The 14,968-nt window shown below is 46.3% G+C and overlaps 8 protein-coding genes across 8 annotated transcripts; 2 read left to right on the top strand and 6 right to left on the bottom strand. All coding sequences in view use genetic code 12, as the record gives it.

The window, feature by feature from the left end:
- Positions 1 to 5: 5 nt before the first annotated feature.
- CJI96_0004358 (uncharacterized protein) lies at positions 6 to 647 on the bottom strand (the record flags this gene model as incomplete). Its single annotated transcript, XM_029036610.2, has 1 exon — positions 6 to 647. One exon carries the CDS (start codon positions 645 to 647, stop codon positions 6 to 8), a length of 642 nt encoding a protein of 213 aa, XP_028888707.2.
- A 1,600-nt stretch (positions 648 to 2,247) lies between these two features.
- Positions 2,248 to 3,882, bottom strand: CJI96_0004357 (sugar porter family MFS transporter; the record flags this gene model as incomplete). Its single annotated transcript, XM_054702204.1, has 4 exons — positions 2,248 to 2,402; positions 2,462 to 2,807; positions 2,891 to 3,153; positions 3,195 to 3,882. The coding sequence occupies 4 exons, from the start codon at positions 3,880 to 3,882 to the stop codon at positions 2,248 to 2,250; spliced, it is 1,452 nt and encodes a 483-aa protein (XP_054558179.1).
- A 2,233-nt stretch (positions 3,883 to 6,115) lies between these two features.
- ARG3 (ornithine carbamoyltransferase) lies at positions 6,116 to 7,132 on the bottom strand (the record flags this gene model as incomplete). Its single annotated transcript, XM_029036608.2, has 1 exon — positions 6,116 to 7,132. The coding sequence occupies one exon, from the start codon at positions 7,130 to 7,132 to the stop codon at positions 6,116 to 6,118; it is 1,017 nt and encodes a 338-aa protein (XP_028888705.2).
- Positions 7,133 to 9,620: 2,488 nt separating this feature from the next.
- CJI96_0004355 (uncharacterized protein) lies at positions 9,621 to 10,499 on the bottom strand (the record flags this gene model as incomplete). The annotated part of the gene is made up of 1 exon (XM_054702203.1): positions 9,621 to 10,499. The coding sequence occupies one exon, from the start codon at positions 10,497 to 10,499 to the stop codon at positions 9,621 to 9,623; it is 879 nt and encodes a 292-aa protein (XP_054558178.1).
- Positions 10,500 to 10,591: 92 nt separating this feature from the next.
- CJI96_0004354 (DNA-directed RNA polymerase III subunit C34) lies at positions 10,592 to 11,551 on the top strand (the record flags this gene model as incomplete). The annotated part of the gene is made up of 1 exon (XM_029036606.2): positions 10,592 to 11,551. One exon carries the CDS (start codon positions 10,592 to 10,594, stop codon positions 11,549 to 11,551), a length of 960 nt encoding a protein of 319 aa, XP_028888703.1.
- A 138-nt stretch (positions 11,552 to 11,689) lies between these two features.
- POP4 (RNase P/RNase MRP complex subunit) lies at positions 11,690 to 12,490 on the bottom strand (the record flags this gene model as incomplete). The annotated part of the gene is made up of 1 exon (XM_029036605.2): positions 11,690 to 12,490. One exon carries the CDS (start codon positions 12,488 to 12,490, stop codon positions 11,690 to 11,692), a length of 801 nt encoding a protein of 266 aa, XP_028888702.2.
- Positions 12,491 to 12,583: 93 nt separating this feature from the next.
- On the top strand, positions 12,584 to 13,969 carry CJI96_0004352 (putative lipoate--protein ligase; the record flags this gene model as incomplete). Its single annotated transcript, XM_029036604.1, has 1 exon — positions 12,584 to 13,969. One exon carries the CDS (start codon positions 12,584 to 12,586, stop codon positions 13,967 to 13,969), a length of 1,386 nt encoding a protein of 461 aa, XP_028888701.1.
- A 115-nt stretch (positions 13,970 to 14,084) lies between these two features.
- CJI96_0004351 (urea carboxylase-associated family protein) lies at positions 14,085 to 14,957 on the bottom strand (the record flags this gene model as incomplete). Its single annotated transcript, XM_029036603.2, has 1 exon — positions 14,085 to 14,957. The coding sequence occupies one exon, from the start codon at positions 14,955 to 14,957 to the stop codon at positions 14,085 to 14,087; it is 873 nt and encodes a 290-aa protein (XP_028888700.2).
- Positions 14,958 to 14,968: the final 11 nt, after the last annotated feature.

Below are 14,968 nucleotides of genomic sequence, written 5' to 3'. Positions count from 1 at the left end.
AATTCTTAGCGCTTAGCGTACGTCAAGAGCACGTCGGGCCCTAGCTTAGAAGTATCGAACTTTTCAAGACAGGCAGTGGCGCCGTCTTCATTTTCAAAATTGATGAAGGCGAGTTTTCTTGAGGGAATAGCCCTCACTGTCTCAAAAGAAGTAAAATTGGAGAACATCGTCTCCAACATAGGTAGATTCTCGTCTTGCAAATTCTGTATAAGAAGCACGCTGTGTGGGGGCAACGACTTCCAGTACTTGACCTGGGACTTTGTGAGTTTTGCCGAGGAAGCTGTCGATGTAGTTTTCGTTTTCTCGACGGCTTCTTCCCGCTCCTTGTTCCTCCTTTCCTTCTCTCTCTTCCTTTCCTCCACAAGATCCTTTTTACCCATCTGTAGTAAAATCTCGTCTGATTCAGATTTCGCCGGGGCAATTGTAATTGGCTGCTTGAATAGCGGATAATTTTGAAGCTTGGCCATGGCCTTTTCGGAAGAATGGGCGTCTTGGAAAGTGACAAACGCCTGGCCCTTCATCTTCAAGTTCGTATGGCACGTCACCTGCACGACATTACCGTAGCGTCCAAAGAGGCGTCGAAGAACACGTGCAAGCTTATTTCGGGCAATCTTCTCGTTGATGTGGTTGACATAGAGCGTGTGCATTTGAAAGAAAGGTGTAGTTAGTAGTGGTGATGTTGGCCAGGTGCAGGGCTCGCTTAGTGGTGGTAGGTTTGATTTCAGGAGGGTTGCAATAAGAGTCCGAAAGGAGCTAATTGGGGCCTATACGAGTGCTTTATGCATTTTTGAGTACTCTTGGTTGAAATTTTGAGTATTGTGGGCGATAAATAATCGTTCAGCGGGCATAGAAATTGTGGTGAGAGAAGACACAAGGTCCTAAGTAGAATATGTAACTTAATAGAGTGCTAGACATTTTCAAATGTAGCATTGTCATCAACAATATTTCCTCACATACGATTTGGAAAGCAGATTATCAAATGGCTCCTCAAAAACGACATAGACAAAAAAATGGCTGCAAATGGTCCACAAAGAAAGTTGGCAGATCTCCAACGGACACGGCACAATGGTGAGGTTGATCCTTTGTTTTTTAGAAAAGGTTAATCAGTGTGAAATCTTGAAAGTTTTTTCTCTCTTATCATTATTTTTTGGTCCCTCTAAACGACGTTCATCCAATTTCTCTGATTATCACAATGAACACCACAAAATTTCTCCGACCTCCGACTGATCAAATAGTTGAAAGTTTCACTGACTATTCTAATAGGTTCTGTTGGACAATATTTTTCGCTTTAAGTGCTCACTCGCTTCGGCTTGGAGCAACGAAGCTTCAAATACCATAATCAACTACGAAGAAGTCTCATCTCTTCTTCCTTTCAATAAATTGGACTGTTCCGTATTCGGCCTATCAGTATAGAATTCGGTAAGGGACACCGGAAGGTTGTTTACATCTGAGTTACATTTTTGTCATGCAAAAACTCCTTTCTCGATAATTACTCACTTTTGCAAATTAGCTGCGAAAGCGACACATGTAAATACCTAAAATATAGATCATAGGAGAGTGTGGAATTGAATGGATCAAATTACAGGCTTCTCTTAATAGCCTCTCTTGATTGTACGTAAAACTCGTGCTTTTAATAATAGACGAGTCTAATCTAACTATACACCACGAACGGAAAGAAAACTTCAAACTGATCCAACAGAGATGTTTTCTCTGCCTAAGCCAGCTACGTTGGTACTTTCGTTCTCCGGACCTCTTAATGATGTTCGAAACCTCTTACCTGCCCTCTCTGGAGGATACTGGCAAGGATCCGGCCACAATGAGAAAATGCTCAAAGAAAGGCTGAAATCGAGACCCCTAGGGATATAGGGATCGAAGGGAACTGAAACGCCTTTGCGGCAAAGTACCTTTTCATGGGATTAACAATTATGCTTCAAGTGCATCAAGCTCTTTAGAATTATGTAACATCTCGAAAATATAGCAAGCGCTCAGAACACCTGACGATTCATCTTGTACCGAGAATTATAGCAGCAAGATCTCAAACCGACTAAACATTACTGACAACGCTTTCAATTAGGCTCAGCCAGTTAACAGCTACGCTGAAGCAACTACAAATGCCATTTCGTAATTCTAGCTTTTATCTATAGAGTCTCCAGGAAAAATGCCATAAACAAATAATTTGCAAATGTGGGATGATGTGAAGTAGAACGTGCCATTTCTTTTTCCTTAAATTTTTTGGTCATTAATGCATTACACCTGTTCGTCGACAGGCTTGGACTCAGCGGCGAATCCGGTGGTGGTGGCCATGTTCTCCACAGATGGAGGGGTCCACGAGCCAGTTTTCCATGGGACAACGTTGGAAGCGTACAACTCGTCAACTTCCTCCAAAGAAAGCCCCTTTGTTTCTGGAACACAGAAGAACACAAAGAAGAAGGAGAAACCAAGCACCCGGTAAACACAAAACCGTAGTAGAAGTGAATGGCCGAGGTGATGAAAGGGGTGAAGAAGGAGATCAAAAAGCCCCACAACCAGTTGGCAGCAGTGGCCACAGACATGGCCTTGGATCTGATTCTCAATGGGTATGTCTCAGAGACGATACAGTAGACACCGCCGGCCCAGGTCGAGGCAAAGAAGAAAATGAACAAACAGGTGATGAAAATCAAGGCATTACCGGTTGGTTTTCTGGTGTTGCTGGGGGTGTTCTCGTAGCCGTCAATGTACAAGTTGACCGAACCGAGAACAGAGTAGATGATGAAACACACACTCATGCACGCGGAACCAGTCAAGAGACACATTCTTCTGCCCATCTTCTCGATAGCGTAAATACCAACAAAGGTGGAGGCAAAGTTTACCACACCCAACACAATGGAGGTCTGGAAAGAGTCATCCATACCGACAGCCTTAAAATGGTAGTACCATAGTAGAAGAAGTAGTTACCGGTCAACTGCTGCAAGGACTGGAGCACAATACCAATGATCACTCTGTAGAGCATCTTAGGCTTACCGGTGATCAACTCGAGCCAGCCAGCCTTACCGGCCAACTTCTCACGATCAATGCCAGCCTGGATGAGCTGCACCTCAGTGTAAACACCAGGGTCCTCAATAGAAACCTTGTTGGATCTGGCGATGGAGTTTCTGGCATCGTCAAGTCTGTTTTCTCCACCAAGTATCTTGGGGACTCAGGCATGAAAAGCATACCGCAAACCAACATGATGGCCCAGGCAAAACAGAGACCCAATGGAATTCTCCATGTTCTAGAGTCTGAGTACGACTGCTTGGTACCGTAGTTAGTACAGTAGCCCAAGAAGATACCCAAGGTGATGCAGAGCTGGAAGCAGCACACAAGAGTGCCTCTCAAGTGCTTGGGTGAAGACTCACCGATGAAAAGAGGCGACACCACAGACACAATACCGACTGCCACACCGGTGATCAAACGCCCAATGAAGTACTGGACCCACGAATACTGGGAAGCAATTTGCACGATGATACCAACAACGTAAATGGCCATCGAGATCATAAGACCAACTCTTCTGCCCCACAAATCAGCACACTTGGACAAAAGAATGCCGCCAATGGCACAACCAACGTTGAAAATGGACACAATCAAACCAGTTCTGACATTGGACAAGTAGTACTCGCCAGAGCTGTTGTGCTGACCGAATCTTCTGAGATAGTCGTCCATGTTGACGAAACCGGAAATCGTACCGGTGTCGAAGCCAAAGACGAAACCACCGAAGGCCACGAGGAAACAGCACAAGGAGATGAAAATGTAGTCCTTGGCTGCCCTCTTTGGCAAGGTGGGAAGGTGACCCTTCTCTTCCTTTTCAAGAAGAGAGTCGTTGATAGGGGTGTTGTTGCCACTCTGGGAGTGTTCAGAGGTAGACATGGTGGGATAGTATAATAAGAGAAAAGAAGAGCATCTACATGGGGACTGGCTTTTTATATATGACCCAGGCTGCAAAAGCGTTTGCCCAAAATGCTTTTTTTTTTTGCTGCTCTCCAATGCAGGTGCCCAGGTTTTTCCGACATGACGGCGGTGCCGGAAAAACAAGAAAATCCCCCCACTCTTGCCCACCGTTTGCCGCCCGTGCAGCTGAAACCAACCCCAAAAGACCCTTCCCGTCTTAACTTGATTAGTCTGCTGCTTACTGTATTTTGTGTACTCTTTTGTGGTGAAAAACTAGTGTGTCCTGACCGTCAGTTCGGAAAAAAAAAAGAAACTTCATGAGGAATGACATGAGCGATATGTACCTCCACCTATTTGCGCAAACGGCCCATGGGCAACCGTCTCCACAGCTGCACGTCCCCATTGGCCAGTTTGTGGAGGAACACGACGATGCAGAGTTAGGAAGTCTAGGAGATCCATATTATTAGTAATGAAATGTGAGTGTATCTGTAGTATGGGCAATGGTAGTGCATAGAGACCCAGACGTTTCAAGGACGCTATCCACGTTATGTCATCTTACTTTGAATACGTATCCTAGGTGGTGTCACAAGAATGCACTTACGAAGCAGCCAGAGAAAGAAATGAACAACTTCTGGGCGTGGGCAGGACGGCCAGCAATCTTCCAAGCCAGCGGTACTGCAGGCAAGCATGGCATCTTCCCCAACTGGGCAGTTTCAGTATCAGGTGAAACTGGAAAGCCACAAAAGATAGACGGGGTAAGGGGGAGAAAAGAGGCACATCAGGTGAGTGGGAAACCTAGGAGCATTGGGACCTTTTGGCTGCCGAAAAAATGGGCTTCGGTAGGTTCTGCGCCGGGGGGTGGCGGCCGGAAAAATTTGCACCCCCAATCGGGAAGCGGTGGCAGGGCTCGCTGCGTCATCCCGCATGATATGTTTCTCCGTTCGGTCTAATCTGACACATTTATATATAAAAGAAATCATCTACGGGCTGTCATTAACCTCTCTACAAATGTAGTATAAGGAATTTGATGAAAAGCTCTGAGTAGCAGCCTTAAACAGTAGCACGCTTGCTTTCGCCGGAAAAATTTGCAAACGTTCGCTCGGGTCCTCTCTCGCCGATGCATTACTCTCTGCACATTGAAGGAGGCTATCTAGTCAGCGCCCCAGCGCAGTGGGGTTGGAACGGTAGCGTTAGTATGCGGGATGAAAAAGAAAAGTGTGGCCAGATGAATAGGCGCAGGGATAATCCGCTCTGTATGCATGAACTCGGATCATCTGTGACACATGATTTGCCGATACCCCGTAGCTCGGATTAATTCTTGGCTCACCCAACGCCTCTCTGATGTATTTTTAATACACAAAGAAAAAAAAAAATTCTCCGTCCGGGGGTGCAGCCTGCGTGAAGCGGCACGCTGGGGTCTGCACTTGTCATGGTCCCGGGCGCCCAGTTTTTCCCGTTCTGCTGGGGAAAGGCCATAATCACGTCATTGAAGAGAATGGTAATCATACCCCGCGTTCATTCGAGGTGCATACATTGACCTCCTCAATATGTTCACAGTGCTCAGACCACAATGTGGTGAATTGCATGCGATCTTGAACACCTGATAAGACATATTCCGCATATTATCTTCAAATGAGTACATGGCCCTGAATTTGACTTTTCAATGAATCTTCCTTGAATAGTTTTGGGCTGAAAGCCTCAATCGATAATAAGCACTTAGCTCCTGAATATCTTTTCTTGTAGAGTCTGTAAAAATCTTCCTTAGCTTTTGCTTATGTAATCAGGTAAAATTTGGTTGATTTCATTGAACACGACCCTGAATTTTGATCCTGGTGAATAACTCACTGAAATTTCTGAGCGTCTGTTATTGAGATTCGTGAGTATTGTTTAGAGAGTCTTTTTGATATGAGAAAATACAAGAAAGGTAGGGGAATGCCAAAGAGGTAACCTGACTATCCTATGTCTCTAACGAAAACGGCCAAAAAAGAAAGTAAAAAAAAAATAAAAAGGAAGGTGGCAAGAAGGTCGAAATTGCTTCCAAGAGAAACCAGGAATCAATTAATGAAATCAATTGTCGGTCATAAGTCGTACATTATGATTGAGAAAAAAGTAGCACCTCCGAATTATTTACTGTGGAGTAAACGTCTTGGTTTACAAGAGCTCTTCTTGACTCATTGTGCCTAGTTTTCGACTACCAGCCACTTATACTGTATCACTTGAGAAGGTCTCCCTTGTTCACCACAAAGGCTTCGATCACGGCCATCGCAGCATATAGTCTGTTTTCCGCTTCTTCAAACACTATGGAGTTGTCACTGTAGAATACATCGTCGGCGACTTCCTCAGGGTGTCTGGGCAAGCAATGCATAAATTTCCAGTTGCTGGCAACGCCAGCGTTCTTCACCATTTTCTGGGTGATTTGGTACCCTTCGAACTGCTTGAGTTTGGCTTCCTTTTGCAGCTCTTCGCCCATCGAAATCCACGTATCTGTAACAACGACATTGGCATCTTTAAGTGCTGCAGCTGGACTGTTGACCACCTCAAATGACACTTTGCCATTGCTTTCCTGAACCAATTTCTCTGCGTCGTCTACAATCACTTTCTCAAACAGCACCGAAGGTGGAATCGATACAGACACAGAAATCCCCATCTTCAACGCAGCAATTGCAAGATCGTTGATCACGTTGTTGGCGTCGCCAATCCACGCCAACTTGAGCCCCTCAGTTTTGCCGAACGTCTCCTTGATACTCAAAAGATCGGCGATTGCCTGAAGTGGATGGTACATGTCGCAAAGAGAGTTGATGATGGGAACCGACGAATCCTTGCACAAGTCCACGATATCCTGGTGCTTGTTGACACGAGCAAAAATACACGATGTCATTGACGAAATCACCTTGGTTGTATCGTACATCGACTCGTTCACGCCCAATTGGATATCGTCTTTGCCCAAGAACATGGGTTGGGCACCGAAATGAGCAGCAGCACCTTCAGTGGAGATTCTGGTACGAGTGGACCTCTTTGAAAACAAGAGGGCAACCACTTTGCCCAAAAGCTTATCGTGATTCTCCTTTATCAGGGCGACATTGCCTGTTTTCACCACCTTTTTGAGTGCCTCAGCTTTCGTCACTAAGGCTTTGAACTCTTCGTTGGTGAGCAGCAGAATGTTGACAAGATGGCGTGGGGAGCTCATGTGGGATTTGGATACGGAAGAACTGAAGAATCTTTTGAACATGGAGAAAAGATCTGAGGGTGGGAAGATTTTTCAAGCTTATATGTTGCAAGATTGACTCATTCTCAATCGGGTAATGGGACGAGCTAAGCGCGGTAAAAGATCTCTGGGCGGCGCACGACTTCACTATGATTGGTCAAAATCAATGGTTTCAGTCATAGCGGCGCCAATGGCGTCACAAGAGGTGCAGAAGCTACATTCAGAACACTTTCATGTAAGAAATTCGTTTGTTAATTTTGTAATGGGGTTCAAGGTCCGCATATGTAGGTCTCAAATTGGCTGCGAAATATATGAAGCTCTCACTTCAGTTCAGATCCAAGGTAATTCCATCGTCGTGATGAAATGCCTCTAAAAAATAAATCTAGTGATAGTTTGAGAATCCTAAGTACCCTTGCACATCCTACACGATCCTTGGGCCACCTCAGCCTTTGCCAGACCTAGTGAGAACTACTACTCAAAACATACCTAAAAGAAAAGGAAAAGAAAGAAAAAAAAAAAAAAAAAAAGAAAAACCCCGTAGCCTTACGAGGAAGGAAGACTGCGAAATCATCCTTTTGCCCATGCCAGATGACATGGGGAGCCGCCAAACTCAAGAGACCAGCATCTCAATGGGACCACCGCCCAAACGCCTAGTAGCTGACTCCTACCAGGCGCTTCTCTCAGCTGTGATGTTCCGACCAGACTGAGGCAAAAAGAGGATTCCAGACTAGGTACTTTAGTCTCTCGACGTTTTGGACATTAGCAGCACAGTACAACGGCCAGTTATGCCCACCAGACCGAGGAGACCACTGTAGACAGAAAGTTCCAACTAACAGTTGACCATGTAGGCATCAGTTTGGACTTTGAGCCTACTACGACCTGACCAGCGTGATCTGACTAGCCGGGAAGCCACAACCGAACAACTAATTAGCAGCAAGAAAAACAAAAGAAAAAATCCCCCAGACCCCACGATCACTGCCTTAAAGGCTACGACCTGCTACTCGTGATCTTGACGTAACAGGAAGTCCCACCCGCCTCCTTCAAAACCACAAGCAGTAAACCGCCTGTAGCTGTATCCCCAGAAACCCGCCTCTTCGAAAGAGGGGCCGCTTGTGTTGCACGAACACTACTCCCGATCATCGCAACCTAAATCGATCAGGAAGCCCAGCTTCTTTCTGAAATCACCAGTGACGAAAAGCCGAGACTATCACAAAAACACAACCTGACTCTTGTGGCGTAGAGTCAGGCCAATACCACACAATGTGGAGTTGCCAGCCCCTAGCTAAAAATGAGACAGCACCCAGTACCAAGACACTTTCTCACTATATAATCCAATGCCAACTAGAGTCAGTAGCTGACACTGTACCAACACCCACAACACGACACGCAGCTTCCTTCACCGCCAAAGGGGCCCTTTATCGACTTTAACGGCGAAGTAGCTCGTAGATACCCAACCACGTTAACAATCAGAGAGCTCCAGCTCAATTGCAAAGCTCCCGGCAACGACCTCGTGCTCCGCTCTCACTGACAACTCCAACCGGTTAAGAACTGCTAGCGAAAGCTTCACAATGGCTCGATCTTTGGAAAAAGTGTCTAGCTAAGAGTACCTGGCCAAGCACTCCCAACCGGACAACCAATCCAGACCAAACCAGTTTTCCCATCACCGCCAGAAGCATTACAATCAAGCATAGGGCTTTATATTGTCTCAAAACACCGACACGCCACAAAATACAAGCGACATAGGAAAGGCGGCTCCAGTATCCTTGCTTGATAATAACGTAAGGATAAAAACAAGCAACACTCACGGGAAAGTTATGTCCTCACGTTCGTCACACAAACAGAATCTAGATAGAAGCAGCACTGCAGGGACTTCTGGTGAACGCTTCGTTTCAGAAGTGGTAGAAGTTTTGGCTGCAAAAAGTAGGATCAGGTGCAACTTGCTAGAGAAGACAACAATTTATTGAAAAAATAAGGACATCAAGATGATCGCCCGAATCCAGAGAATAAGATGAGGAAGTTTCAAGACGAATCAATGACATTTGGTGTGTTTGTGAGGTGTTGTCTAGGAAGAATGAGTAGTGCTGGGAGATGAATATGGGTGCGAATTACTGTGTGGGTGTATATCGTAGGTGTCTCCCATGGGTAAGGAGAGTATATGTATAAATAATAGCATACAGCCATAATTTATCTGGGCAAGTCTCTAGTGACAAGAATATTCTATAGACAAATATAACAGACTTCGTCATATTTGCGATCCATGAACGGAAGGAGCTGGGGCTTTTCACTGTTGTTGACTTTGAAATAAGCCATTACAATCGGCATTAGCTCTAACAAATAAGCTTACTATCCCGTAGATAGAGACTCGTGAGGCGTCATATTACAAATAGATGGACTAGGCATGGCCAGGTCGTCTGCCAAAGGGTATTTGCTCAGAGCCAGCTCGGAGGCAAGGACCCCTATTAACGTCAATTCCCTAGCCCCCACCTGATTTCATACTTCATTAATGTCCCCTTCATTGAGCAAAAAGCAGCATCATGTCCACGTCATCGTCATTGCTGCCCTTCATTGGTGTTACCTTCTTCTCCTCTTGATACAATCCTCTAATAAACTGCTCAACATCAGCCACATCTAGCTGTCTCCCATTGGCGGCTTGCTTTAGTAGCTGTGCCTTCCGAGCTTCTAATTGCTCCACACGCCATTTTGAAACCTCTAATCGCCGCCTGGCACTCTCTAAAGTCTCCTGATGCTGTTCAGTGTTCTTTCTCAATTGCATAATATACTCTGGCACAGACGACGCCGTACGCGGCAGTTTCTTCTCTTCCCCCTCGTCCATGTCAACATCCAGCACAATCTCCGTGTAGTATTGATCAGGATCTGCCTGGGGCGCCAGCACCGTGTACTCAACATCGGCAATGTCCATCTCGTGGTCAGAAACGGATCCTTCCTTAACAATTGCTGGTTTATCATTTTCCCAGTCGCTGCCATACTCGTTCTCCACCGCCACCGGTTTCTCTCGGAAATGGGACTCTCGTAGCGAGAAGGTCTTTGCCGGTTCTTTGATTTCAAGCACCTTGTACGCTGTGTTCAGCCCAGATTGAGCAGCTTCCTTCTTGGAGGTTGCAGTCTCATCAACATCCTTGTCTTTTTCATTACTCTCCTCGTTTACCTCCCCTGATAGAGTTTTAAACCGTAGAAGTCTCTCTAAAGCTTTGCTCTTTGTGGGCTTCTCCGTTGTCACAGGAGACTTCTCGGCAACATCCTCAAGTACATCTTCGTAAGCTCTTTTCGACGCTCGTACCTTCTTCACCGCTTTTTTCTTGAAGACAGGCCTGATCTGAGGTTGTGTTTCTTCGTCACTATAGTCCATAGCAAAGTAGCAGTTGATGCGCATCGCGATAAAAAGTTCACTACTACTCTGGACCTCCTCAACTTTTCAGTTTCAATAAACAAGACCTTCAGGAGTCAAATATCTTATTTCACAACATGGAACTGGCGGACTTGTTGCACCTGCGGATGGTGGAAGCGCCGGCGCTGAAGATGTTCACCCAGGACGAGCTCTTGGAGCTCATGAACGAGAGGGACTTGGCCAAGCTCTTGAGCATAACCCAAAACTTGTTGGATAGAAAGATGTTGAGATTAGCCAAAGTTGGAGATGAGTTGCGCTTTCAGGCGATTCTGGCCTCGGAAACGAAGAAACTCACCTCGATGACCGATGACGAGCAAATGATTTATTCATACATCGAGGCGTCTGGAAGAGAGGGTATCTGGACGAAGACTCTCAAGGCCAAGACGAACATGCACCAACACATTGTCATGAGATGCTTGAAGCTGTTGGAGCTGCAGCGATACATCAAATCGATCAAATCGGTCAAACATCCTACAAGGAAGATATACATGCTCTACAACCTCCAGCCCTCTATAGATGTGACGGGAGGACCATGGTTCACTGATAGTGAGCTTGACACGGAATTCATTGACTCATTACTTACGGTTGTGTGGCGGTTTATTGCATCCAAGACGTTTCCTCTGGCGTTCCAGGAACCTCAAGCCAACGTCAACGTATTTCTGAGCGTGTATCCAGCTTCACATACCGAGTTTGCTAGCCTCGATTCTGTCATGGATTTCATAATATCGAACAAGATTACCAACATCGACTTAGCTCTCAACGATGTGCGTTCTCTCTGTGAGGTGCTCATCTTCGATGATAAGATCGAATTGGTCAAGGATACCGTGGATGTTTATAAAGCAACGTGGCAGTCTGTACTAGAGGCAGGTTACGGCAGGGCGTACAAGGAGGGAGCCGCCCTTGATTCTCAGCAGCAGAAGTTCTTGGGGGAGCTCGATGCCACTTCTCAATATAGCATTTTTGACCACTACTCTGTGATCAATGCACAAGTCGATGAGGAAGACGTGGTATACCTTGACTCTTGGATCAGAGTATGATCAAAATCGAATTGAGTCATTTCACGAATGCTTCTTCAGCACTCTACATGTACATTACACGATGCACACGATTCCGGTAGTAGCTCTTCCTTTTTGTATGCTTTTCTGACCCACAACTCTGCACTCCATATAGTCTACCTATAGTATATCCTCCACGTTATGGGCTTTGAACTTGCGCCCGGATCTGTCGGTGGACCTATGTTCGAACCTCGACCCCATGATGGTGAACCCCATAACCGTTGCATTTTCTCCATCCTCACAAACCACATCAAACCCAAAAAGCAGCCCTCTTTTCGCTAGAATTCGAAGTCCTCCTACTTTCTCGGCAGGTGAAACACTTGGTCCATCTTCCCTATCTGTATTCGGCTTGACAACTACTATGAAAGAGTGTTGGGCGTCATACACAACTATGCCTTCAATTCCGACCATATTGCGGTTTCTGGACTCCAACACACGCACTAAGCACCCGTTGTAATCTGCGGTAGACAACTTCGGTAGCACCATATTCAAGTTGGGGGTCTTGTTCTCGCTAAATAGCAAGTCTCTCATGTACTTATTCCAGAGCTGATGCAAACTCACGTAGTCCTCATAAAGAGGAATTTGATATTTCGCAAGGAGCCTGTTCACCAGTAATCTGCGGTCACTTTGAAGCTTCCTCACCGCTCTCTTCTGGTTGGCCAATGTTGCTTTAATGTACCGCTTGAGCTCAGCTCTCGTTGACTTTTTCCGGCGCAGCGTTGGCCTCGTCCCGTCGTTCTTTAGTAATGGGCGCTTTGCCTCTTTCTCTGTGCCTGCTTCACCCTCTGTGGGCATCAACGGTATATATGGTTTCTGCCCTCCAAAGATTGAGTACCTCTCTTCAAGAATTTTCACGATTCTCGACTCCGAGTCATAGCTTCGGCTTAGAAGATGCCTCTCTAGTGTCGTGTCACGATCCATTAGATACAGAGAACTACAGCCTTCGTCAGTAGTAGCTGAAAGTGTTGATAATGTAGAAACATAGTGCGCGATGCTCATCTAAAAGTCAAAGTGATGCTCAGTCGGTTTCTTCGACATTCGAGCGTGGCACGTGTTTTTCCTGCTCGTTACCTCAATGTACCTTTTCAAGACGACTTAACTCCCGCAGATGATGAACTTTTTAATCTTGACGGCTTCCGTGATTATAAGGAGTCTCCAGAGGTGAGGGCTCACAGAGAAAAACTAGGGTTAGTACAAGAGACTGAAGAACGTGAAACAAGGAGACAAAGGATTGCTGATGATACTGAGAGTGTTCAAAGAGATATAAGCAGGTTGTCATTGGCTGAAGCAACTACCATGAGGAAACCATTGGTGTTTGTGTCTAGACTAACAAACCCATATCTTAATTTGGCCCTTGAGGACTATGTCTATCACAAAATGCCGCTTCCAGAGGAAAATGAACAAAACTGTAACCGATTAATGTTCTACTTGAACACGCCGTGTGTGGTTATTGGAAAAAATCAGAATCCTTGGAGAGAGGTGAACATGCCCTTGCTTAATTCGCTCAAGCTACCATTGGTGAGGAGAAGATCTGGCGGAGGCACTGTTGTACACGATATGGGCAACGTGAACTACTCGTTTATGACAACAAAAGCCGACTTTGATCGGAAGAAATTCGCCAATGTCGTATGTGCTGCTGTTAACGAAATAGCTCTTCCGGAAAAACAAATCATGGTTACTGACAGAGGAGACATTGTCACTATAAAAGACCAGCTTAAAGTATCGGGGTCAGCGTACAAGCTCACCAAAGGACGCTCGTACCATCACGGAACCATGCTTTTGAACCTGAAGCTCGATGTGCTACGACAATTGCTCCACAGAGACGAAGCCGAAGTGGGTTACGTCGAAAGTACTGCTTCTGTCAGTTCAGTCAAATCACCGGTGACAAATTTGGGATTGGAGAAGGATGATTTCATCGAGGCTGTGAGCAATGAATTTAAAGCAGAGTTTGGCTCAGTGAAGGAGTCTACGTCGGAAGAGAAAGAACCGGAAGATATGGACGAAAACGAGTTTTTCGGGCTCCAGGATCTCGTCAATGCCTTCTCCGAGCGTGAGTGCCAGACTTTTGTTATTGACGACTCCACTGAGCTTCCCCAGGAAGTGGAGGACATGAAACGCGAGCTCATGCTGTGGGAATGGAAGTTTGGATCCACGGCAAAGTTCACCCACCGTTTCGTGCACCCAGAAAAGTCTCTCACGGTGGAGTTTGACGTCGCCAAGGGTCGTCTTCAGGCTTTTCGTGTTGATGGGAATCAGCAAGCACTTGAGGCCATGGAATTTCTAAACATTATGTTGGCACGAGGCGACGGGATCGCATACACTGGCAGCGACGTTGCCGGCTTCATCACCGATGATAGTATCAGTGAGTGGATTGGCAATGCAATTGATGGGCTGTCCTAAACATAGAGAACACTAGAAGTTGATAAAAAGATTTGCATTCTATACAATCGACTGGAAATGGCCACCAATATCTATACTGTCAGGTAGCCACCAGATCCAGTCTCTAAACCACCATTTACAATCCGTGATTGCCCTTGTAAGGAGCAAACTCGGGTGCTTTCAACCCTTCAACACCTCCTCTTCGTTGTTCAAAGTCCACACCTCCAAGCCCAAGGCTCTGCAATTGTCCTTCATCTTGGTGTCTCCTCCTTCTCCCCCAGTCCCAATTGCTCAAATCGCCGCCAGGACACGCCGATATTGCCACAAGCAAGTCTGTCTCTGCAAACAAGTCGATGTAGCTTCCAGGCTCCGCTGGCAGAGCCTCCATGAAGTACTGGTCGTTTTCAGTCAAGCCAGTCACCTGGAAAAGGTTCAACACGTCGTGCACATCAAACTCCCCGAGACCATAAGGCTTTATGGCCCTGATCAAGTTCGAATGGCAATGGTCGTCGTTATCTTCGCCGGAAATGAGCTTATCGACGTACGGATCGCACCTTGTGCCCAAAGTGTCGTGGATTCTGCCACCCCACTCGTCGTGTCTGCCGCCCAAGGGGTCTTCGATGATGGTAGCCAAAGGGCGCAAGTAAGGCAAGTTCGACCACAAGCGGTCGTACGTGGAAACGTGGGCCAGGTGCAACTGTCTGGTTCTAGCAGCCCAGAAGCGTTCCTTGGGGTTGTGGAAGTTCCAGATGTTCAAGTCACACACCTGAGGTCCGTCGGGGGTGAAAACACGAAAGATCGATTTTGCAGGCACCTTCACGGCTATACCGTTGCGAGGAGGGCAGAGAGTCTGGGACTGTTTTGTCTTGCCAGCTTCAGCGATCTTCTTGTAGAGAGCCCTATCAGCATAGATCTTAGACCCTGGTTGCGGAAAGTAAGCTGGTTTCGGCTTGGGCAAGCCGTAAGTAGTACGTTGAGCAGGCTGGGAGCTTTCTGCTAAGGAGGACATGGGTGGTGTGG

The sequence above is a fragment of the Candidozyma auris genome, chromosome 5 (genome assembly GCF_003013715.1).
Source record: "Candidozyma auris chromosome 5, complete sequence".
NCBI classification, from domain to species: domain Eukaryota; kingdom Fungi; phylum Ascomycota; class Pichiomycetes; order Serinales; family Metschnikowiaceae; genus Candidozyma; species Candidozyma auris.
Note: the sequence above shows the minus strand (reverse complement) of the source record. Positions and strands in the feature narration are given on the sequence as shown.